The sequence below is a fragment of the Neofelis nebulosa genome, chromosome 10, assembly GCF_028018385.1.
Source record: "Neofelis nebulosa isolate mNeoNeb1 chromosome 10, mNeoNeb1.pri, whole genome shotgun sequence".
In the NCBI taxonomy this organism is placed as follows: domain Eukaryota; kingdom Metazoa; phylum Chordata; class Mammalia; order Carnivora; family Felidae; genus Neofelis; species Neofelis nebulosa.
Genome location: NC_080791.1, coordinates 113,201,015 through 113,222,455, shown reverse-complemented (window position 1 = coordinate 113,222,455; position 21,441 = coordinate 113,201,015). Strand labels below are relative to the sequence as shown.

At 66.1% G+C, this 21,441-nt stretch overlaps 1 protein-coding gene across 5 annotated transcripts in view; it reads right to left on the bottom strand.

The window, feature by feature from the left end:
• Positions 1 to 1,115: 1,115 nt before the first annotated feature.
• The window catches only part of OSBPL5 (oxysterol binding protein like 5), an 80,885-nt gene continuing 60,559 nt past the window's right edge, over positions 1,116 to 21,441 (bottom strand). For all 5 annotated transcript variants that reach the window (XM_058689996.1, XM_058690000.1, XM_058689995.1 and 2 more), the window contains exons 4-22: positions 19,758 to 19,838; positions 19,399 to 19,500; positions 18,123 to 18,326; positions 17,323 to 17,407; positions 15,273 to 15,444; positions 14,750 to 14,945; positions 12,790 to 12,974; positions 12,251 to 12,332; positions 9,895 to 9,993; positions 9,472 to 9,568; positions 8,468 to 8,566; positions 6,773 to 6,870; positions 6,258 to 6,347; positions 6,034 to 6,170; positions 5,415 to 5,600; positions 5,044 to 5,170; positions 3,801 to 3,939; positions 3,141 to 3,243; positions 1,116 to 2,111 (exon numbers count right to left, since the gene is read on the bottom strand). In XM_058689996.1, the coding sequence (XP_058545979.1) occupies positions 1,973 to 2,111; positions 3,141 to 3,243; positions 3,801 to 3,939; positions 5,044 to 5,170; positions 5,415 to 5,600; positions 6,034 to 6,170; positions 6,258 to 6,347; positions 6,773 to 6,870; positions 8,468 to 8,566; positions 9,472 to 9,568; positions 9,895 to 9,993; positions 12,251 to 12,332; positions 12,790 to 12,974; positions 14,750 to 14,945; positions 15,273 to 15,444; positions 17,323 to 17,407; positions 18,123 to 18,326; positions 19,399 to 19,500; positions 19,758 to 19,838 (2,421 nt within the window). In that variant the 3' untranslated portion in view covers positions 1,116 to 1,972. The remainder of the gene's footprint in view (positions 2,112 to 3,140; positions 3,244 to 3,800; positions 3,940 to 5,043; positions 5,171 to 5,414; positions 5,601 to 6,033; positions 6,171 to 6,257; positions 6,348 to 6,772; positions 6,871 to 8,467; positions 8,567 to 9,471; positions 9,569 to 9,894; positions 9,994 to 12,250; positions 12,333 to 12,789; positions 12,975 to 14,749; positions 14,946 to 15,272; positions 15,445 to 17,322; positions 17,408 to 18,122; positions 18,327 to 19,398; positions 19,501 to 19,757; positions 19,839 to 21,441) is intronic.

The window sequence follows — 21,441 nt, the reverse complement described above, 5'->3', positions numbered from 1 at the left end:
CGGTTCTGAGGCTGCGGGGGGCGGTGGGGGGCGGTGGGGGGCAGGCTGTGCTTGGGTGGGTCGGGCCCGCTCTGTCCAGAGCAACCTGCCGTGGCATCTGCGACCACCTTGAGGGCACCCACTCTCCAACTGGGGTGGCCTCCACCTGAGGGTCCGAGGCCAGTCTGGGGGCAATCCGACCCCAGAGCCAGGCAGCAAGAGGCAGGCATCCTCAGCCCCGCCCAGTCCTGGGGACTGAGGGGGAGAGGCTTGGAGGGGCGAGGTGCCTCTCTCACTTACCTGCCTCTTTCCCTTCATCTCACTTCCCCTCCAGGTACTCCTAGGGGTGGGCCAGGTCCCCCTTGGCCGGGGCACGTGGGGTGCGTGGCTGGCTGTACCCAGACTCTCCTTCAGGGGCCTCCTGGGCTGTCCCAGCAAAGACAGGACCCACTCACTCCGGCCCTCATGGCTGGGAGTACCCGGGGCGGTGGCCACGGAGGAGTCAAAGCAAGGGCTGGGCTGGGGACAGCAGTGAGGGGGAGAGGGTGGTTATTGGTGGGGGGGGAGGGTGGGGGGAAGAGATCGGGCAAAACGGGCTTCAGGGTCACCCACAGTCTCAGTGGCTCGCTAGAGGGGGCAGGGCCACCTATGTCCTCAGCTGGCTTGTCGGACGGTGGACGGGACCCCCGTCTCCCCGCACTTGGTCCACAGGGTGGGCCTGCTTCCCACGGTTCCCTGCAAACCGCACCCCGTCCTCTCCCGGCCCCTCCTCTCCATCCTCATGGCCTCGGGCCCTCCCTGGGCACCTCCAGCCCCAGGCAGCCCCTGTGGGCACCAAGTCTCTCCTTGGGAAGGCTCCCCCATCTTTCCAGAAGCTCCCCAAGAAGACAGCACGGAACGTGGGTCTGTTTACTTCAAGGTAAGGGGCATAGACACGCCCCCAAACCTGGGCGGGAGGCGCGGGGACAAGAGCCTGCAGACCAAAACCGGGAAACGAGACCATCCGTGCCGACGGCATCGCCACACGTAGTTTAAGGCTCTGTGTGTACCTCTACGCGCAGGTGCTCACACACACGTGCACACGCACACGCCCGCGGCGGCACCTGACAGAGGAACGGAGGCGGGATGCCAGACGCTGCCTGCAGCCTGCCTAAAATACCGCGTTTATTAAAAAAGTGTAAAACAGGAAGACCGTGCAGCAGTCTGAGCAAAGTGGCGAACTTGGGCTTCCCCGACCCGGGGGATGCGGGGCCAGCGGAGCCGCCCCTGTGCACCACAGCCCACACGTGCACACCTGTGCACACCTGTGGTCAGGTGTGTCCGCCCCCCCTTGGCTCGCCCAGGCTGTGGGAGGTGGGCGGGGGGGGGGGGGGGTCCACTGGCGGGTGTGGTGGGGTCCCGTCCAAACAGCAAACAGAATGAAATCCAAACGCCGTCTCCAGAGTGGCTCCGGCCTGCCCGGGAGTCCACTGGAGGCCACTCTGTGCGCCTCGGGCAGCGCGGGTCGGGGCTCAGGAAGGAAGGGACTGTGCGGCAGGACGAGGGAGGCCCCGGGACCCCTGGCGGTTCCAGGTGGCTCCACACAAACTTCCCATTCACCCCTCCCGGGGAGTGACCGTGCAGAGCCTGGGCGGGCGCCCTGTCCCCCGCCTCCGTCACTCTCGCGGGGCGAGTGGGCGCCGGACGGGGAACGAGCAGGCCAGGTGAGCGGGGGCGGGGGGGGCACGAAAGCTGCATTTGGGCGGTAGCGTTAAGGCCGGCCCTGGGTGGAGGGCCCCACGGGAAAGGTCAGCACCTCCCCTGGAGGAGCCCGGATGGCCCCCCAGGTCCTTCCTGCGGTCCTCCTGCCGCCAGGGGCCCGTCCGGCCACAGTGGCCGCGCTTGTGGGTCTGTCTGCCTCCCCCGGGCTGGCTTAAAGTGCTAGGTGCCTGGGAGGGAGGGCTGGGGCCGGCCCAGTTCTGCGGGCGATGCCCACGTTGTCCCCAAGGGGCTCCTATTTGAGGACGTAGTTAATGAGCAGCTGACACGCCATGAACACGCAGAGCAGGAACCAGGAGCGCGGGCTCTGTAGGAGGCCTGGGGCCGGCACCTGCCTGGCCCTCGCCGTGGAGCTCAGCATGGCCGAGAGGTGCCTGCGAATGGGGTGGAGGCTGAGCCAGGGCCCAGACAGGGGGGCCTCCCCTCCCCTCAGCGGACGGCTGGTCAACACAGGGGTCCCAGGGCAGGGCGGAGGCGGCGGGCACACATTCCGGGGAGGGAGGGGTCACGGCTGGGGCAGCGGGGGCTCTTGTACCCCCTTTCCCATCCCGCGGTCGGCCTGAGCCGTCTCCCCCTCCCCCAAAGCCATACGTTGGAGCCTGACGCCCAGCACCTCAGAGGTGACTCTTTTTGGAGATGGATTTTTTTCAAAAGGTAATTAAGGTGACACGGGGTCACCGGGGTGGGCCCTGATCCCGCGTGACCGGGGTCCTTGTAAGAAGAGGGGATCGGGACACAGACACGCACGGAGGGACAGCCCCGTGAGGACACAGGGAGAGGACGGCCGGCCACACACAGGAGAGGGGCCTCGGGGGGACCCGGCCCCGCCCACGCCTGGACCTCGGGCTCGGGCCTCCAGGACGGCAGGGGGGACAGTGCATCCTGTGGTGTGAGCCCCGTCTACGCACGGCGTCACGGCCGCCCCAGGACAGTAACCCCCACCCGGGCCTCGGATTATCATCGTGTGCCTGGAAACTTCTGGCTATTCTCTGGCCACATGCCTCATAGCCAGCCTCCTGTGTGGGGCCAGGCGGCTGCTCCCACAGCTTCCTTTCTGCTTCCAGGCCGGTGCCATGCTCCCCTCCCCCCCGCCCCCACCCCCCCAAGGGCAGTGCCTTCTGACTCACACTGACTCAAGGCCCAGGCTCCTCCAAGCCTACACCCTATGTCAGGCATCCTGCTATTTATGTTTTTAGCCCAGAGCTAGGGGCCCCCCCCCGAGCATCGCCAGCTCATCCTGTTCAGGGGGACCCCCTGCAGCCCCCACACCGCCCAGGGAGCCTTCATCCTGTCCTCATGACACCGGACACCCGGCCAATCTTCAGGGTTCTGGCACCGGAGCGACATTCCGGATTCCAGAGCCCCTGGCGGTCTCCAGGCGGGGACCCTGGGAGCGAGCCTACCTGTGCAGCTCCTGCTGGGCCTCCCGGATGGACAGCACGGCCTCGTGCAGTGCCTGCAGCCGCCGAGCCTCCTTCCCACACCGAGGGCACGGGCTCTCGCTGCCTGGGGTGGCCGGCCGCACGTCACGGGACCCAGGGGACAGGGGATGGAGGCGGAATCTAAGGTGAGCTGCGTGCCCCGGGAGCCAGCAAGGGGGCCCCAGGGCCACGCCGCACCTCTCGGGTGAGGCTAACCCCTCGAGGATTAGAAGCACGGGCAGCGAGGGTCCCCCCCCCCTCCCCCGGTCCCCCACCCTTGGCCAAGCTCAGCTGGTCTCTGACAAGCCCTGGGACACAGAAACGGCTGAGGCACAGCCCATCCTCCACAGAGGCAGGGACAAAGTCGGAGACACACAGGGGCAGAACCGGAGGGTCACAGGCGGACAGACACTGCCCAGCCCCGCCCCCCACGCTGCCCCTGCCAGCCATGGGAGGCGCCTCACCGCCACCACCCCACGCCCCTGAGTACAGGGTTGGGGACCGCTGCCCTCCACGCCCCTCGTCCGCCCCCCGGGCTCAGGGAGGCGGGTGAGGGCCCCTGGGAGGAGGGTCGAGGCGGACCCTGTACCTGCCAGGGCAGCCGCTTCTCTGACCCCTCCCACCCAGCTCAGGAGGGCTCACCGGGGATGAAGTCACCGTCCTCCTCCTCTTCGTCGGAGAGCTCTGGGCAGGACTCGGGCGTGGAGCTGCTCTCCGTGACCTGGCTGTGGCCGGACGGCTGGTCGCTGGCCTTGCGGAGCCGCCGGTGTGGGCCGGGCCCCTAGAAAGAGGCAGAGCCGCTGCCGCTGGGGGCCCGCCTGTGCCCACCACACCCCCCGCTGGCCTCGTGCTCCGGCTGAGCCCCAGGGGCCCTGCCGGGGATGTGCCGGCCCGCGGACACGGCGGCACGGTTATGCTGGGACGGCTCTAGAAGGAGCGGCCGTGGCCGCTGGTCCCGTCTCACTGTGTGAGCTGACAGCTAGGGATCCCCCGGCACCGGGGAGACGCGTCCAGAGGGACCTCCAGGATTGGCTGACCCCCAATGCTTCCCCAGAGTACAGGGGCGGCCGAGGCGTGGCCGGCCGGAGGGGCTGTGGAGAGGGTGGGGGGGGGGGGGGGCCGGGGGGCATCCAGGTGGAGGCGGCTGGGGCTGCCCGTCCCAGTCAGGGCTGAGGGGCGACGGCAGGGGTGTCATGTGGACGGCGAGAGACGTGGCCCCTGCTTGCTGGGGAGACTGGGGCCACCCTGCCTGTCCTGCCTGTGTGGCTGCCGGCCTCCAGCTGCGAGCACGCTGGTCCAGCAGATGCCGTTCTGTTCGCACACAGACTCTGCGACGCGTGGGGTGGGTGGCATCCGTGGAGGACACCGCAGGCTTCCCTCACAGGCTGCGCCCTGGGTTTCTCTCCGGAGACCTCTTGCTCGCCTCCTGGAGCCCCCCTGCCTCCTCTCCCCGCTCTCCCTCTGCACCTGTGCAACTGCCGGGGCCGCTCCTCCTCCTCCCCGACCGGGCCCCCAGGCTGCCCTGAGCCTCGGTTTCCTCATCGGTTGTCAGCCTACCTCCGGGGGGCGGCGGGCCAGGGGCCAGGAGCCAGCAGCCCCCCGCACCGCACCCTGCGCATCTGGCTGCCCCGTGAACCCAGCCTCCTGCAAACCCAGGCGTTTCGGGTGCCGTGCTGGGTGGGGCAGGGCAGGGGATGGCGGGTGGGCGCAGAGGAGGCCCTGCTGGGAGGGGCGAGTGTGCGTGGCGGGGGGGGGGGGGGGGATACCAGAGGGGGAGGGGCGGGCAGGTAAGAGTGAGGGTGGGGGGCGGCCGCCACACCCACCGCCTGACGGTCCCCTCCCGCCGCTGAGGTCGACCCCGGGCGGGGACCCTGGGGGAGCTGACCTGGTGCCTGGGCCCCGGGCTGCCCAGGAAGGCGGTCCGGTGGGCCGTGGTCCCCCGCTGCACGGTGTGCAAGACCCCGTCTTGCTCAAACTGGCCGATGTCCTTCAGGGGATCCCAGGGGCTGCGGCTGGAGGGTCCGGAGGGTCTCCGTTGGCAGAGGCAGTGGCCCCTGGGGCAAGGGGACCCGTCCCGGCCCAGCCTCAGCCCCCCAGCTCAGCCCCCAGAGGGGGACTACTGCCTAGGCCTGTGTGCAGGGCCCACGGGAGGGCGGCCGTGGAGCCCCGGGAGGACCCTCCCGCCCCCATCCCTGCCCCTCCAGGGCAGCCGGGGCCCCGTGTGGAGCAGTGGCCCCGGGGCCCCCCGGCACTCACTCCTCGTGCAGGTAGCGCCACTCCTGGGTGGCGGGGTCCAGGCGGAACAGCTGCGGTTTCCAGGGCGTGAGGTTCTGCTGGCGCTCGCGAGCCCGCTGCCGCTGTGCCTCCTCCAGCGAAAACTTCTCCCGTGTGGCCTTGTGCTGGTCGCCCTCGCTGATGGCCCTGGTGACGTGCTGCCAGAGCCTGCGAGCAGGGCACTCGCTCTGAGCCGGGGGCCCTGGGCTGTCCCGCCCGCTTGGCACCGGAGGGGAGGCTTAGAGCAACCTCCACTTGGTTGCCTCCGGGGACAGGCAGCTCACTCTCTCCCCTGGGGTGCTGTTTGCTACGCACAATGAGATGGTTCTTTCCCACTCTGAGCTCACACCTCTCGCCCGCAGGGTCCGCCCTGTGGAGCTGCTGGTCACCTGCGGGCAGTGGCGCGTCCCCAAGCCCTCCGTCCCTCCCCCCGGCAGCTGCCCCAGTGGGACGTGTCGTCTGTCACGAGAGGTCGGCTCTGGTCCGCCCTCCCTGCCAGCGACATCCTGGGACAAGCTCGAGGCACCGCAGCCCTGCCGACCGGGAGGACAGCCGCCTGGCCAGCCACCGCGGGCTGGGGTCCCGGGTCCCGCGGCCTCACCTCTCTGAGTCCAGCTCGGTCTGCTCCTCGAAGAGCACCGTGTGCCGCTTCAGCCTCCGCCCCCGGACCTCCCCACTCGGGTTCCAGAAGAGCTCGGAGCTTCCTCGGCCCTCCTCCCTGATAAACACCTCTCTGTCCTGCCCCAGACGGCCCGGGCAAGGTCAGAGGTGCTGGCCCCACGGCGGTGCCCGTGCTCCGGGGGCCCGCCTGCGCCAGCCTCTTACCCAGTGTCCGGTGAGATGGGCCAGAACCTCCTCTCCGGACGCGATCTTCCCCGAGATCTGGTTGATGCTGGTGCTGCCCCCGAAGAAAGGCTGCGGGGACACCCCGCGACAGTGCCGCTGAGGGCTCGGTGGCCTCCCCCGGACCCTCGTGCCCGTCCGCGGGCCGGGGGAGGAGGAGAGGCCCCTTCCTCATGAGGGTGCAGGCCCCCCGCCCCCGGGACGTGGGAGGCTAGGATGGGACCCCAAGCCGGGGGGCGGCCACGCTCACCCCAAGCCTCAGCTTCAGCTCGAGGATGCCCCCAGGGCGTGCGCCCCATGGAGGGGAAGGGGTCGGGGCCTGTGCCGGCCCCACCGTGCGGCCTGCGGGAACCCCCTCCTCTCTCCCGGCCCTGGCTGTGCCACAGAGATGCCAAGGGCAGCTCCCTCCTCCCGCGGGCATCTGCTCCAGAAACCCCGGGGCGCCAGAGGGCTCCTCCCTGCCCTGAGGTGGCTGGGGGTGTGGTGGCCAGTGCTACCTTAAGCTTGAATTCCAGCTCAGCCCGCAAGTTGTTCTTCTCACACTCGATGGTCACTCTGCCGCCCAGCTCCATGGTCATGGTGCCATACAGGATTCCTGAAACACAGTCCCTGCTCGGTCCTGCCTCGTCGTCCCGACCCAGCCACGCTGACCCCGAGGAGGCCGGTGTCGGACCCCAGGACGGGCAGAAGGGGCAGGGTGGGGGAGAGGACGGGGGCCCCTGGGGGCAGAGTCTCTGGGATGGAGAGGAGTCGGTCAGGGGGAGCGTTACCCCGACCACACCTGGCTCCTCGGTGACCCTCTGCCCCCAGGGAACGGAGTCTCTACCCCCAGGGCTTTTGCTCCCAAGAGTTGCTCTGTCCAGGGAATGTCCTGCCCTTTGCTGGGTGCCTTCCTCCAGGACCCCCCCCTTTCCAGGCTCCCAGGGCCCCCACGAGACGCTCATCACCGTCTATCACTTGCTCTGCAGTTTGGGCCCCGACGTGAGCTCCGACATCCTCCCCGCTCACGGCTGCGCCCGGGATTGGCCCGGCATATTTATTTAAAGTAACACACATATTTTTTAATTAACCTAGGAATGGATGAATCTCCCATTTCTGGCCATACGGAAGACTCACTCTAACTAAAGACAAGAGCTGTGTTGTGTCGGTTGTAAAACACCTGGGCGTGTGGGATAACGTGGAAGAAAAAAAAAAAGACGAGCCACTTGGAACAGAAAAGGGCTGGGAAACACCCAAATCCCACGGGCACACCTGCGTGCTGCCCAGGACGGCCCTGCACCAAGTGGGGCAGGGCGCTGCAGAGCGGGGGGTGGGGGGGGGGTGGTCCCCTCTCCGCTGGTGGGGACAGGGTCCCGAGACAGACACCAGCCTCCTCTGACTACACCTGTGGTTTCGACTTTGGAACCAGGTAAACGTTGCATTTCCACAAGCACTTAAAATATGACATTTGCCAAAGGAAAACGAAACTAAAGCCAAGTGGGAATTTTCCTGGTAGTGGGATCCTGCAGGGGGATCAGTCCCCAGGACCTTACAGACCCCGGGGAGACAGGCCAAGATAAGACCAATCATCACAGTGAAAGCACAGAGTGCTTCCGGTCGTCACGCTATTGGGCTGGGTGGTCAGTGTTACTCTGACCGGTGTGCGTGGCGTGGGAGAGGAAAGGTGACCGTGGTGGCGTCACTTAGAAAGGGGCTCTGTGGCAAGAGGGAGAAAGACGTTCCAGATGCCCGGTCCCCAGGACTAAATACAAGTCTGACGTCTAGGATCTGGATTGGAAACATGTAAACTCGTGATGTATTTTAATCTTAAAAAAAAAAACAACCAAAAAAACCAAGATTAGCTACTGTTTAGTTACTGGAAAGTCCTAGAGACAATGACGAAGCACTCCTAAGAGGCAGGTCTGGCTTGCAGCTGTGATACCGAAACACCATTTCCTACTGGCAGGAAGCTTGGCTTCCTGCAGAAATGCCTGCCTCGTGGTCTATGCCAGGAAGCGTCACGCTCCCGTGGGGCCAACCGGGAAGGAAGCGGGGTGTTAGGGCCTAAAGCCCTCTTCCGAGAGGAGTCCCACACCCAGCTAGGAAGTCACTGAAGAGTCGAGCGCACCCTCAACCGACCAGTAAGGACCAGAGCGTCTGCACCGAGGGAGCCGGCCTGGGTGCTGCTCCCCTGGGCAAAGGGAGCCCCTCACCTTTGCAGTGGGCGTAGGGCATGGTGAGGGTGTAATCCTCCGCACGGTTCAGGAACGTGAGCGTGGCCTTGCCGTCCAGCAGAGCCGACAGGGAGTTCCCTGCGGAGATGCGGCCGGGGGAACCGGTGAGTGGAGACGGACCCTCAGGACCCCGGGGGCCCGCCCCCTAAGTCACAGGGTCTGAGCTCCCTTCCAGCAGGTGGAAAGAGGCCCCTGTCCCTCCAGCTGTGTGACTGTGGGGCAGCCGGGCCTCTCACTAACCCTGTGGGTCACTTAACCTCTCTGTGACTCAGATTCTGGAAAAGGCCCACCCAGGATGCCGCACGTTAACGTTGATTTCAGTTACCGAAGGGGGGATTTTCAGGGCGTAGGCCGCAAACGTTTGCAAACTAGCCCAACCCCTACCTGGGTTTTTTTTTTTGTTTTTTTTTTTAATGTTTATTTATTTATTTTGAGAGAGAGAGAAAGAGAGAGGGAGAGCCAGCACAGAGCCCAACGTGGGGCTCAAGCTCACGAACCGTGACATCATGACCCGAGCCCAAGTCAAGAGTCAGATGCTTCACTGACCGAGCCACTCAGGTGTCCCTACTCTGTTCGGATTTTGGGGACACAGAAGCCACGAGCCACGTGGGGCCACAGAGCAAGTGCAGGGCAACTGAGGAGCTGCTCTTAAAACTTCATTTTGATCAATTTAAAGAGGCACACGTGGCTAGGGGTGCCGCACCGGACAGCCCAGCTCTAGACGGCACCTGTTGGCGCAGGTCCTGGCCCGTGACCCTCACAGCGTCCCCGCAGGACGTGCCCTCCCTGCGGCTGAGGGGCGGCCGGGCTCTGCATGGACCCTGCCTCTCTCCGGGTCCCGAGCTCTTCACCACCCACATGGTCCCTGACCCAGAGACGTGGGGAGGGAGACAAAGCCGGCCACCCCGTGCGGTCTTGGGGACCTCCGCATCCAGGGGGCCCCGTCATCCCCCGGCTGGGACTGCCCAGGGGAGCCCCCTCACCGTAAAACCGGGACTTGGCTGTGATGTTGCCGCTGATGCAGAAGCCGTCCTTCCTGTTACTGACGTGGAAGGCGGACACGGGCGGGTGGTGGGACACCTGCGGGCAGAGGACAGAGGACAGTCCTCCCCGGGGAGGGCAGAGCCCGGCTTCCTGACGAGAAGCCCCCGTCCTCTGCCCCACCGCATGCCTCCTGGCCATTCCCAGCTCTCAGTCCCGCTGCCCAGGGAAGCGGTGCAGAGCGCCCGGGGGGTCAGGGTGGGCCGTCCCCTCCTGAGGAAGCACCTCTGCTGTCCCGGGGCCTGTCCCCGACTGCAGCTCCCGGGAGGATCCTGACGGCGGCCGGGGGGCCGCCAAGAACGTGCGCTGGGGTCGGAGTGTCCACCACGGGCCCGGCGTGCCGCCTGGGAGCGGCCGGGCCTTACCTGCTCCGCGATGTAGAAGGTGTGGCTGCTGGTGTGGGGGTGGAACCAGCGGCAGCGGAAGGTCTCCCCCAGGATGGGGTTGTACGGCTTCTTGATCCCCTGCGGGCAATGACCGAGAAGCGCACGTGAGGAACTGGGCCCAAACGGGACGGGGTGTGGACGCAGGGACAACCTGGGGGGCTGCCCACTGCCCACCCCCATCCCTACAAGGGACGGCCTGCTTGGCCACCAGCACCTGGGGGCAGCGCCCCACTTCTGCTTTGGGGAGAACACGCTTTGCCCATGGTTTACGTTCTGGGGGGGCAGCCTATGAGGTGTCCTGTCCGGTTCCCGGCTCCGAGGGGGACCGGAGACCCTGAGCAGGTCACGCTTTCCCTGGACTTTGGGTGAAACCAGCGCACGGCCTGTTCGAAGCCCCCAGTGGCTTCTATTGACCCTTTCAGTAGGACCCCAAGCCCCCCAGCCCTGCGCCCCACTCCCCAACTCCGCTCACCACCTTTCTGCTCCTGCAAACGGCCCAGGTTCGTCCCCGCTGCAGCAGGGAACAAGTTCCCGTTCAGGACAGCCCTCCTTCCGGGTCACGGACCCCCTCATCTGATTGGCAGCAGCTGGCCACCCCTTCACGCCATCCAGCAGACCTCTGTGCGCACGCACATGTGTGTGCCTGTATGTATGTGAGTGTGTGTGTGCACGTGTGAGTGAGAGTGCCTGTACGTGTGTGCCTGTGAGTGTGTGCATGTGTGCATGTGTGCCTTATGTCTGTCCATGTGTGTGTGCACATGTGTGCCTTATGTGTGTGCCTGTATGTGTGTGTGCATGCACACATGTGCATGTGGGTGCCTGTAAGTGTGTGTACATGTATGTGTGTGCACATGCACGTGTGCGTGCCTTACATGTGTCCATGTGAGTGCGTGCACATGTGTGTGCGTGTGTGCCTGTACTTGTGCGTGTGTGTGTGTGCACGTCAGTGTGTGCCTGTATGTGTGTGCGCGTGTGCGTGCCTGTGTGCATGCGCGTGCCTATACGTGTGTGCATGTGTGTGCATGTGTGCCTGTACTTGTGCATGTGACTGTGTGTGTGCACGTGCGTGCGTGTCAGTGTGTGCCTGTATGTGTGTACATGTACGCGTGCATGTGAGCATGTGCACATGTGCGTGTGTGCACGCACGTGTGTCTGTGTGTGCATAGGAATGTGTGCATGCACGCACATGTGTGCGTGTGTGCCTGTACTTGTGCGTGTGTGCACGTGTGTGCATGTCAGTGTGCGCCTGTGCGTGTGTGCCTGTATGTGTGTACATGTGCGTGTGCATGTGTGCTTGTATGTGTGTGCGCGTGCACGTGTGTGTGCCGGTGCCTGTACTTGTGCATGTGAGTATGTGTGTGTGCACATGTGTGCGTGTCAGTGTGTGCCTGTATGTGTGTGCATGTGGGTGCCTATATGTGTGTGTACATGTACGTGTGCATGTGAGCATGTGCACGTGTGCGTGTGTGCACGCACGTGTGTCTGTGTGTGCATAGGAATGTGTGCGCACACGCACATGTGTGTGCCTGTACTTGTGCGTGTATGTGTGTGCACGTGTGTGTGTCAGGGTGTGCCTGTATGTGTGTATGTGCACATGTGCATGCATGTGTGCACACGCGTGCCTATACGTGTGTGCGTGTGTGCCTGTATGTGTGTGCATGTGCATGTGTGTGTGCACACATGCACTTCCCCCCGGAGACCGGGCTCCACGAGCGATAAATTGGCAGGTGCCCTCGGAGGACGCCTGCCCCGCCTGTCCGAGCCTCCTGTCCGCTCCTCCCTCTCTGCCGAGCTGCCCGGATCTCGCCTGGAGCCGCCCCTGCGGCGCCCCGTCCTGCCCCGGCCAGCCTCCCAGACGGACGCTCCTTCTCTGCCCCAGCAGCGCCCCACCCAGGGCCGCCACGTGGGCGCGCACCCCGCCCTGCCGAGGGCCCCGAGGCAGTTAAGAGACCTTGGATCTGCTGTGTGACTCTGGGGCCGTCCCTCCCCTCCCCCGAGCCCCAGTTTCCCCTTGGGCGCAGTGGAGGAGCAGAACCAGAACCACACGGTCACGCCCGTGTCCCTCGGAATCCCCCGAAGGGCCCAAGCAGGACCCTCCAGGTCTGAGAGACACAGCGGCCACACACAGCGGTGCTGGGAAAAGGGCTGTCGCCCCTGCACCTCAAGGAACCCCTGGGACCTGCTTTTCGTGATGCATCTTGGGAGTCATGGAAACCTTTCTGAGAACCCAGACTCGGGCTCTGATGAGCACAGGGCTGCTGGGGTTGCAGTTGAGAGCAGGGGGCCCGCAGCCCCACACCTCCACTGGGCCCGCCCTCCCCGCCGGGGCCCTGACCTTGGGTTTCTTGTAGAAGCCTGACAGGTACCACCGCAGTACAAGCTTGATGCGGCTGTAGGCGTCCTCCTCCAGGGCGGCCCTGTGCCAGGACGGGAGAGGCCCCTCAGCCCAGGCCGGGATCCCCCAGGCCACCCTCTTGCCCTGTCCACCTTCCATCCGCTTGGCCGGACACGGGCCACCGGGCCCCTCCCGCCCTCGCCCAGCTCCTGAGCCTCCCTCTTTCCAGCCTCCACAGCCTGCAGGGTTCGGCTTGAGGGCACCAACGCCCAGAGCTCGGGACACACAGAAGGTGCTCGGGGCTGGCCCCATGCTCACCTTTGACGGCTCCGGCCCTGACCTGACGGGCAGCCTGCCCCCCTCCTCCCTCTCGACCTGCTCCTCCTGGGGCCGGTCTTGGACACGGGGCCTGCTACGAGGCTGAGCTCAGCCGCGGACCCCGGGGCCCCTCCGGAAACATCCATGAAGGGGCCGGGGGCTGAGGGAGGCTGGGGTCTCCGGGTGCGCACGGGTGGGAGGGGCGCCCCCTGCTCGCTCACCTGGACAGCAGGTCGGCGTGGAAGCAGTAGTCCGAGAGCTTGTCCAGGAAGGAGCGGGGCTCTAACACGAAGGTGGGCAGCACCACGCGGGACAGGTCCATGCCCGGCCGCAGCTGCCTCAGCAGAAGCCACATCAGACTTTTGTTCTCCTCGGACACAGCCTCCACCTGGGAGGCCTGGCCCAGCTGCCAATGGTAGGGCGGGGGGCGGGGGGGGGGCGGATGGAGGCTGCGGTCAGGCCCCCGATCCGTGCCTCCCGGGGGAGTGGGGACGGGGGGCAGGACAGGGGCGGCCGGCTCTGGCCGGGGCTCGTGCGCTTCCCCGGTCTGGCCCCCGGCAGCCCAGCCGGCCTGTCTCGCCCGGTCTGGCCCCTGCTCTCTCCGGCGACCCCAACCCAGAGGGGCACGTGCTGGCCCAGGCTGGCTGCTGTCTGCCTCCACTCCTTGCCAGCCTGGCCGACCTGGGCCCTCCCCTCGGTCTGGGCGACCCCGACTCTTGTGCGCGGGGTAGAGCCCGCCCACCCCGGCTGCTGAAACCCAGTGGTGGCGGGAGGCGCGGTGGGTATGGGGAGACCCCACCCCAGCCCATTCAATCTTCCCAGTGGCCTGGAGATATGGGTACGGGGGGTGCTCTGGGCCTGCGCTTCCTTTAGAAATAAGGGTCCAGGGTCACACTGCCGGGTGGGGACCGCCCTGGCCCCCGCCTGTCCTTCCCAGTAACACACTCAAGGAGACAGAGCTGTGGGGGCTCAGGGCTTTGTCCCTCTGGGTTTGGGCAGCGGGGTCGGGTGGCTGCACCTGGCCGTCCACGCCAACCAGCAAACCCTGAGGCAGGCAGAGTCTCAGAGGGTCACGGAGGCGTGGCCAGCTCCATGGGGCGCTCACAGGACGGGGCAGTACAGTCGGGACACGGGGGAGTCCCACAAAGCCCGGGCGGAAGTCTAGCCCATCATCCCTCCCCGGGGACCCCACTGTCTTCAGCCTTTGACGCCTCTGGCCTGGGGCGGATCTGGACTCAGCTGGTGGGGGGATCCCCTCAACTGCCTACCTCTCTGAGCCCCGATGAGGCCCTGAGCTGGATTTGGACCCAGGCGGCCCCTGCACCCCTTCTCCCCAGACTTACTCCTCGCAGTGGCCCCTGGGCACCACCACGGCACTGCGGTCGTCCCCACGTTACAGAATGGACAGGCGACTTACCCGAGCTCACACAGCTGAGCTCGCACAGCACAGGCGGGCCGTGAACTCAGGGCTGTGTGTGTCCGTGGCCCGAAGGCAGCCACCCCGAGGGAGGCGGGATCGGTATCTGTCTCCACCCTGCTGGGCCGCCTTACCCAAGCTGCTTTGCCTTTCTGTGCTAGCACACCTGTCCTCGGGCCCCTGCCAGGTCTCCCGGGTCCCTCTGTGGAGCCCAGCCTCGTCTGCGCTGGGCCTCCGAAGGGTCCCTCGGGCTGCCCGCTCTCGGCCCCAGGGCCCTCACGTGCATCTCCCCCAGTGTCGTGGCCCTGACCCTACCCCCAGCTGCCGGCCTCATAGGTGCCTCGCCATCGGGCTGGGACCTGCCCGTCCTCCTCCCATGTGTCTTGAGCCCCGCCCCTTGGCCCTCCTCCAGGGCTGCCTGGGACCAAGGCCCTTGTCAGCCTCCTGACAGAGGCTCCTCCCTAATGGCTCCGGGTTTCTACCCCCGGTTTCTTCCTTGGCTTTCTAAAGGCCTCGCTGGACCTCGGCGGGCCCCCACCGAACCCCCCCCCAGGGTTTTCCCAACACCCTCAGCAGAGTCCTCACGGCCCCCTGGCTCTCTCTGAGTCGTGGACACCATCCTGGTCTGGTCTGGTCCCCCAGCACTCCCACCCCGGGCACTACAATCTCCCGTCCAGGGGCCAGCCGGGCACCGAGGCCTCTGTCTTTTCCGGGGAGGCGGGGGACGGGGCGACACCGGCCGCCCAGGTGGGGCGGGCTCTCACCTCCCCAAACTCCTCGTGGACCTGCTCCACGTACGTGGTCCCCCCGGGCACCAGGCCCTCCAGGGTCTCCGACTGGACACTCCCACTCTCGTTCGTCCTTCCGCTGTGGTCCTGGGCCTCGTTGTCCGACTCCTCTGCGTTCTCCCTCTCCGACTTGTCTGAGAAAGCGTCGTTCTCCAGGGAGGAGCCATTCAGCCTGGAAGGGAGGGGCGTGCCGGGGGTCCCAGGTCAGGGGTGCGGCCCGGGCGCCCCCACCCAGGGCACGGCTCACTGCCGGCACTGCACCCACATCCTCGGGTCTAACCCAGTGTGCACGTGAAGAAACTGAGGCCCCCCGGGCCCAGTCGGGGTGAAGGAGGCTGCCTCCTGACCTCGGGGTCTGGTGGCCAGACCTCCATGGTGCCTGCCCCCCTCCCCACGTACAAGGAGACCCGTGTGTGAGTCCCAGTGACAGCCAGGGTCCTGGGGTCCCCAGCAGGCCGGAGACCTGGGCTCAACCCCTGCCCACCGCGCCCCTGCTCACGGGCACAGGTCTTGGTCGTGGATGGTGGCCGAGGGGGGCAGCCCGCAGAGCGAGGGGGGCGACGCATCCGGCGAGGACCCGGGCTCCCCCTCACGGCCCTGCTTGCACGAGCTGAGTCGCAGGAGGCTGGAACAGCGCAGAGCCAGCTCTAGGGCGTCCAGCCAGCAGCGGCCTGCGGGGGGGGGGGGGGGAGGGGGAGGGGGGAGGTGAGCCCACTGCGAGCCCGGGAAGGGCCCCTCCCCTGTGCCTCCCCCACCCCCCTGGAGAGCCTTCCCAGGTGTCCCCGCCACGCAGGTGCACGTGGGCGAGTGCGGGTGGCAGACGTGAACAAGGACGGGGCCTGGCGGCCAGCCCCCGCCCGACTGGGGGAGACAGGAGCCCGGGGGAAGGAAGACGCCCTTCGGGGGATGCTCCAGACCCTCCCTCAAGGTCACACCTGAGCAAGACCCAGGCACCTGCAGCTTCCGCACACGGGGCCCTGCCTGACGACAGCCGCCTGCCCCAGGCCTGGGGGGCAGGGGTGCGCCTCAGGGGCCCCGGGGCTCCTGCTGGCCCACGGCACAGGCCAGGACAGTGGGCGGCAGGCTGGGGAGGGGGCTGCTGAACGTGGCAGGCAGCCCAGGGCGTCCTGGAGGGAGGGTGGCCCTGAGGCAGAGCCGGCCCAATCCACCCGCCCCCCCATCCCTGCTGCCTTCCTGGCGGAGGCTGCCAGTGGGTGAGACCAGCAGCGCTCGCGTGTCCCAGGCAGCGCTCACAGCTGTGGGGACGCCTGTCCGCCAAGGCGACCCCCGGTGTCCTGGTGGGATTACTAACAGCGGCCTTTCCACTCACGAGGGTGTCTATGACCGCACATCACGTGATCAAGCGTTACTCCGAGAAAAGCTTCAGGGGTTCGAGGCGTGGGATTAAGGACAGTGACGATACCTCCCTAGTCTGGGCCTTCAAAGTGCGGCCTCTCGGAGACCGTGACTCTCGTTCCCTAACTTTGAAACCCACAGAATCCTTTGGGGGGCATCCCGGGCCTGGGACTGGGAGGCGAGGGTTTGCAGGGACGGTGGCCCCTGGTTCTCACAGGGGCACCCGGGGTCCTACAGGGTTTCACTGCAGGCTTGATGGGAGCCCGAGCGCCCAGCCCTGGGGGCAGAGGTGGGGGTCACGGGAGCAGCCCCCGCAGGAAAGAGTGGGGACACCGAGGCCTGCTGAGCTCGGGGCTCGCCTCGTCGTTGCCCCAAAGGACCAGACACCCCGAATGCTACGCATCCTTTGAGGCCCATTCCCGGGCCCCCTCCTCATCCTCCAGAAAGCCCACCCTCATACGCACGGGGGCTGTGGACACAAGTCCCTCCCTGCTCACAGCGCCCCCGCCCATCTGGGACCCAGCTCACGCTTTAGTCCGATCTGCCTTGTCTGACAGTGGGCTGCTCTCCTTCCCCTGAGACCACAGGCTCCAGGAACAGGGGCGGTGCCTCCTGGGGTGTGGACGTGACCAAGTCCACCAGCCCCGCCCCCCCACCGCTCTGGGCCCCGAGGGCTTGAAAGAGGGGCAGCTGCATTTCCCCAGAGCCGCCACTGGAGGGCGCTCCAACAACGCGCGCCGCACTTGGGAGCCCAGGAAACTGGATGGCTCTCCAGACCTCAGGGCTTCCTTGGGGGCAGTGTGCCCGTGCCTCAGTTTCCTCGTATGTCAACGGAGGTGAAAACATCAACAGGTGAGAACCTGCTGATTCGACGGGGCCTGGCATGTGCGTGGCGCTCAGCAGCTGCGATCTGGTTGCTTTAAATAAGGTCACTGGGTGGTCGTTACAACTGGGTAGCCGGGCAGTATTCATGGTTTGGCCTGGGGAAACTGAGGCTCCGAGAGGTAACTAGTGGATGGCAGGCCTGCCTGGCCCAAGCCCAGGCTTGTCCCGTGACATCTGCCTGCGTCCTGCTTGGGCGGCAGCGGGAGGGTCTGGACAGGGGCCGCGTGCACCTGGTCTGCGATGCCCCCGGGGCGCCCACTCCAGGCGGGGCCCCACCAGGGAGACCCACAGGGCAGCGGGGGACTCACCGTCGGACTCTGAGGCGGCCCTGAAGATCAGGTAGCTGCTGGGGAGGGGCTGTGTGATGGAGCCCACACTCTCGCCTTTGGGGCCCTGGAGAGACAGAGAGCCGGCGTCAGCCGAGGGGACACGCAGGCACGGGCGGAGATGCGGGTCACGAGGGGTCACGCAGACGCACACTGAGACACACGCGGCCTCAGGACCCCCAGGTGGGGCCAGACCCCCGGCCACGCGGACGCAGCAGGCAGCGAGAGGAGAACGAGCCCGCGGCTCCGTCCTGGGCTCTCCTCCGGCTCTGGAGTTCTCTCCGTCTTCGGGTGGCCGTAATCGGCACGTGCACGTTCGGGGTGCCCGTTCAGCGAAACGATGAGTAACTTTTTACAGCAGAAGTATACCCCCTGCAATCTCTGGGACATACCTACACTAAAAAAACCATTTGGGTGTTCGTCTGAAATCCTGCCGTAACCTGGACATTCTGGATTTTGTCTGGCAACCTGACGGGCAGCCTCCCGGATAGGAAGGTGCAGCAGGGAGGGCTGGGCTACGAGCGGCTCACACAGCCCGATTCCTCAGCCTCTGCGCATCGCGTCACCAGGCTGGGGGCCCCGCCGTGTGCTCCGCCCGGGCCGCATCTGGTCCCCGGCCACCGAGAGACCTAACCCACGGCTGGGTGGCGATGGGCCCACAGAGCAGTTGCGATTAGGCTCCTGGCCACCCCTCGGCGCCCGTCTCTTACTCGGCCCGCCCGCGGGGCCTTGCTCCTCCTGGGGCCCGACCCCCCCTGAGCCCCGGGGCCCCCCGGAGGTACCTTCACGGCCCAGACGGACTGGTCCAGCGGGTGGAATAGCTTGAAGCAGAAGCCGTCTTTCTTGGAGGGCCGCTCGATGAGCTCACAGCAGTGCAACAGGACGGTGCCCACCCACTGGCCCACCTTGGGCGTCTTGTAGATGAGCAGCACGCCAGGCTTCAGCACGCACCACAGTTTGGTCCAGCTCTTCAGCGTCCCGCGGATCTGCGGGGAGGGGCACGGCTGTGGGGGGGGGGGGGGAGGCCGGCGCCCCGGGGGGCGCCCGGACAGCTTGGGGGCGGAGCTGGGCGGTGGGCGAGGTCCTGGGGCTTTGACAAGGAGCTCAGAAATTACAGTGAATCCAGAGAAATGAGGCACTGCAGCCAGGAGCAGGTTTCCGGGTGAGGTTCAAGGCCAGATCGGAGCCCCTCCCCCCGCCCCGGAGGACCCAGCAGCCGGTGGACTATTGTGATTGTCAGCTTTGTAAATTTTGGAGTTGGTCAGTTCTTTTCTCGCTCCAGAGAAGAATTTCACTGTAGCGCCTAATTTTTTATTTTGTGGGGGGCCAAAAGGAGCCCATGCCGGCCCGAGTCCTAGGCAGGTGACCAGGTGCTGGTACACCTGTCTCGGGGGTCCTTGCTGGCAACCCCGGGGTTCAGCAGCTTTCCCGCCGCCTTAGGGGGGGCAGAGAGAAGTCCCAGGAGCTGAGGGAACCACCATCACCCCTGTCGAAACACAGACTCTAAGCCCAATCCGTGAGGCTGTGATACGGCCTCCCCTCCCCCACACCCCGGCACGGGGCTTCGTGGCATCCTGGGACCCCCATCCACAGGCCAGGAGCCCCCCCCGCCCCACCTCAACTGGACACAGGGTCTCTGCAGATTTCAGCGGGTGAACATGAGGCCACATTGGAGCCGGGTGAGCTCTGATTCAATGACGCTTGGACACAGACACACGGACACGGGAGGGGCCACGTGAAGACAGAGGCAGAGGCTGGAATCAGCAAGCCACAGCCCAGGGCTGCCTGGAGCCCCCCAGAAGCTGGGGAGCAGGAAGGATGCCCCACTAGGGGGCGGGGCGGCCCTGTCCACACCGGATTTCAGGGGCCAGCCCCCGGAACTGGGGGAGAACGCATTCCTGTCTTTAAGCCCCCGGCCTGTGGTCCTTTGCTGGGGCCTCCACGGGACACTGATACAGACTCACAGTAACAAACACGCCCAACTGCCTCCTGGGTGACTCTGCAATGTCCCCTGGGAAGGCCTGAGACTGGGACAACGTGCCCGCCCGTCTGGCCTACCTTCAGGCTGTCGGCCATGATGACCACGCTGGGGTCCGTCAGGGCGCTGAACAGCTGCTTCGTGGCGCGTTTCTTCTCCTGCCGGTAGTTCTCCTTCTGCGCCTGGGCCCAGGGAACCCAGCGGGCGGGTCAAGGGAGAAGGCCCTGAGCTGGCCCCCGCCCCCGCTCCTCCTGCCAGCCCGCCAGCCCACCGGGGCTCCCACTGTCCAGTCTGGGGCGGGGGGAGAAGTGAGGGGGGGGGAGGTGGCCAGAGCACAGCCTGCCCCCTCCCTCTGGCAGGCCGGGCCGTGGTGACCTCACTGGCCCACCCATCTGACAAATGACACACTTGTGTCCCCACTTCCTGGGCCCGTGCCCACCTTGAGAGCTTCCTTCTTGGTGACCTTGGCTGTTGGGGACACACATTCCTTGTCGGACCCATTGTATAGCCTGTATTCTACCTGCAAAAGAGATTCAAGTTGGGGGGAGAAGGGGCATCAGTGTGCATTCTGGGGCTGCAGAGGGCTGGGGGGTGGCCAGGTGCATTCTGGGGCTGCAGAGGGCTGGGGGGCACCCAGGTGAGCTCTGGGGCTGCAGAGGGCTGGGGGTGGCCAGGTGCATTCTGGGGCTGCAGAGGGCTGGGGGTGGCCAGGTGCATTCTGGGGCTGCAGAGGGCTGGGGGGCACCCAGGTGAGCTCTGGGGCTGCAGAGGGCTGGGGGTGGCCAGGTGCATTCTGGGGCTGCAGAGGGCTGGGGGGTGGCCAGGTGCATTCTGGGGCTGCAGAGGGCTGGGGGGTGGCCAGGTGCATTCTGGGGCTGCAGAGGGCTGGGGGGTGGCCAGGTGCATTCTGGGGCTGCAGAGGGCTGGGGGGTGGCCAGGTGGGCTGGAGGCCAAGAGAACCAGAGAGGTCAGAGAAAGGTACTGTCCTCACACCCATTTGACACCCTCTGCTCAGTTTATCAGCAGTCTTGGGGGCCGAGGGTACAGAGACGGAGAAGTCAGGGAGGCTGAGGACAGCAGGTGGACAGGATCTCAGAGGTGCCGGGAAGCGTCCACCCTAGCCACTACTGTGTGTCCAGCCTCTGGGGGGGGGGGCACACGTGCAGGGGGGACTCTCACTCCTGGTGCCCTGGGAGCTGCTGAGTGGTGGGCAATGCCCAGGCCCTGTCCTGAGCCCAGACCAGAGCCGAGGACGAGGCACAGCCTGCCAGGCCCGCTGGACACGCTGCATGGGCTGAGAGCAGTAATCCAGGATCTGGGGCTGGAAGGGGCTGCGGTCCTTTAACAGATAGAGAAACTGAGGCCCTGGGGGTGGAGAAAAGGCCAGGACTAAAGGCTAGAGGCAGAGGGCGGAGCAAACTGTGGCCCGAATCCCGCCCCCCGCCCCCTTTCTGTTCAGCCTGTGAGCTCAGAACGGTTTCAACTTTTTAAGTGGCCAAAAAAACGTCCAGAGAATAATATTTTGTGAGACGTGAAAATCCTATGGTTCGTGGCCGCTTCTCCCCCGAGAAGCTTCAGAAGCTTCAGGCCCTGGGGGTGGAAAGGAGGGGCAGGCCACCACAAGCGACAGAGCTGCTGCGAGAGCCGTGGGTCATCATCATTGTCCACATCCCGCAGAAGAGACTGTGGCACAGAGAGGCTCCGAGCGTGCCCAGGGTCACACAGCTCGTGAGGGCCGAGCTGGGGCTGAGTCACAGGAAGGACGGGGTGCCTGCGGCCTCTGCTCTAGAGCCAGTCTCGGAGCTGAAGCTCGCGTGATGGCGTGCGTGCCAGACTTGGTGGGTGACAAGCCTCTGGGGGCCGGGACTGAGCTACAGAGACGCTCCCGGTTGTCCTCCTGGGGAGCCAGGCCTCTCACGCGGCCCCCTTAGCACATGCTGGGGGTTGGCCAGGTGGGCTGGAGGCCCACCCCCCTTAGCCCCCTTAGCACATGCTGTTCCCCCAGCCTGGAATGCTGTTCCCTGTCGCTGGGTCCTCAGGCCCCACTGAGCCACTCCCGAGAAGGAAGACAGCTCTGACCGCCCTGCTGCCTTCAGACCCTGACATACCTGCCCCTGGCCGGC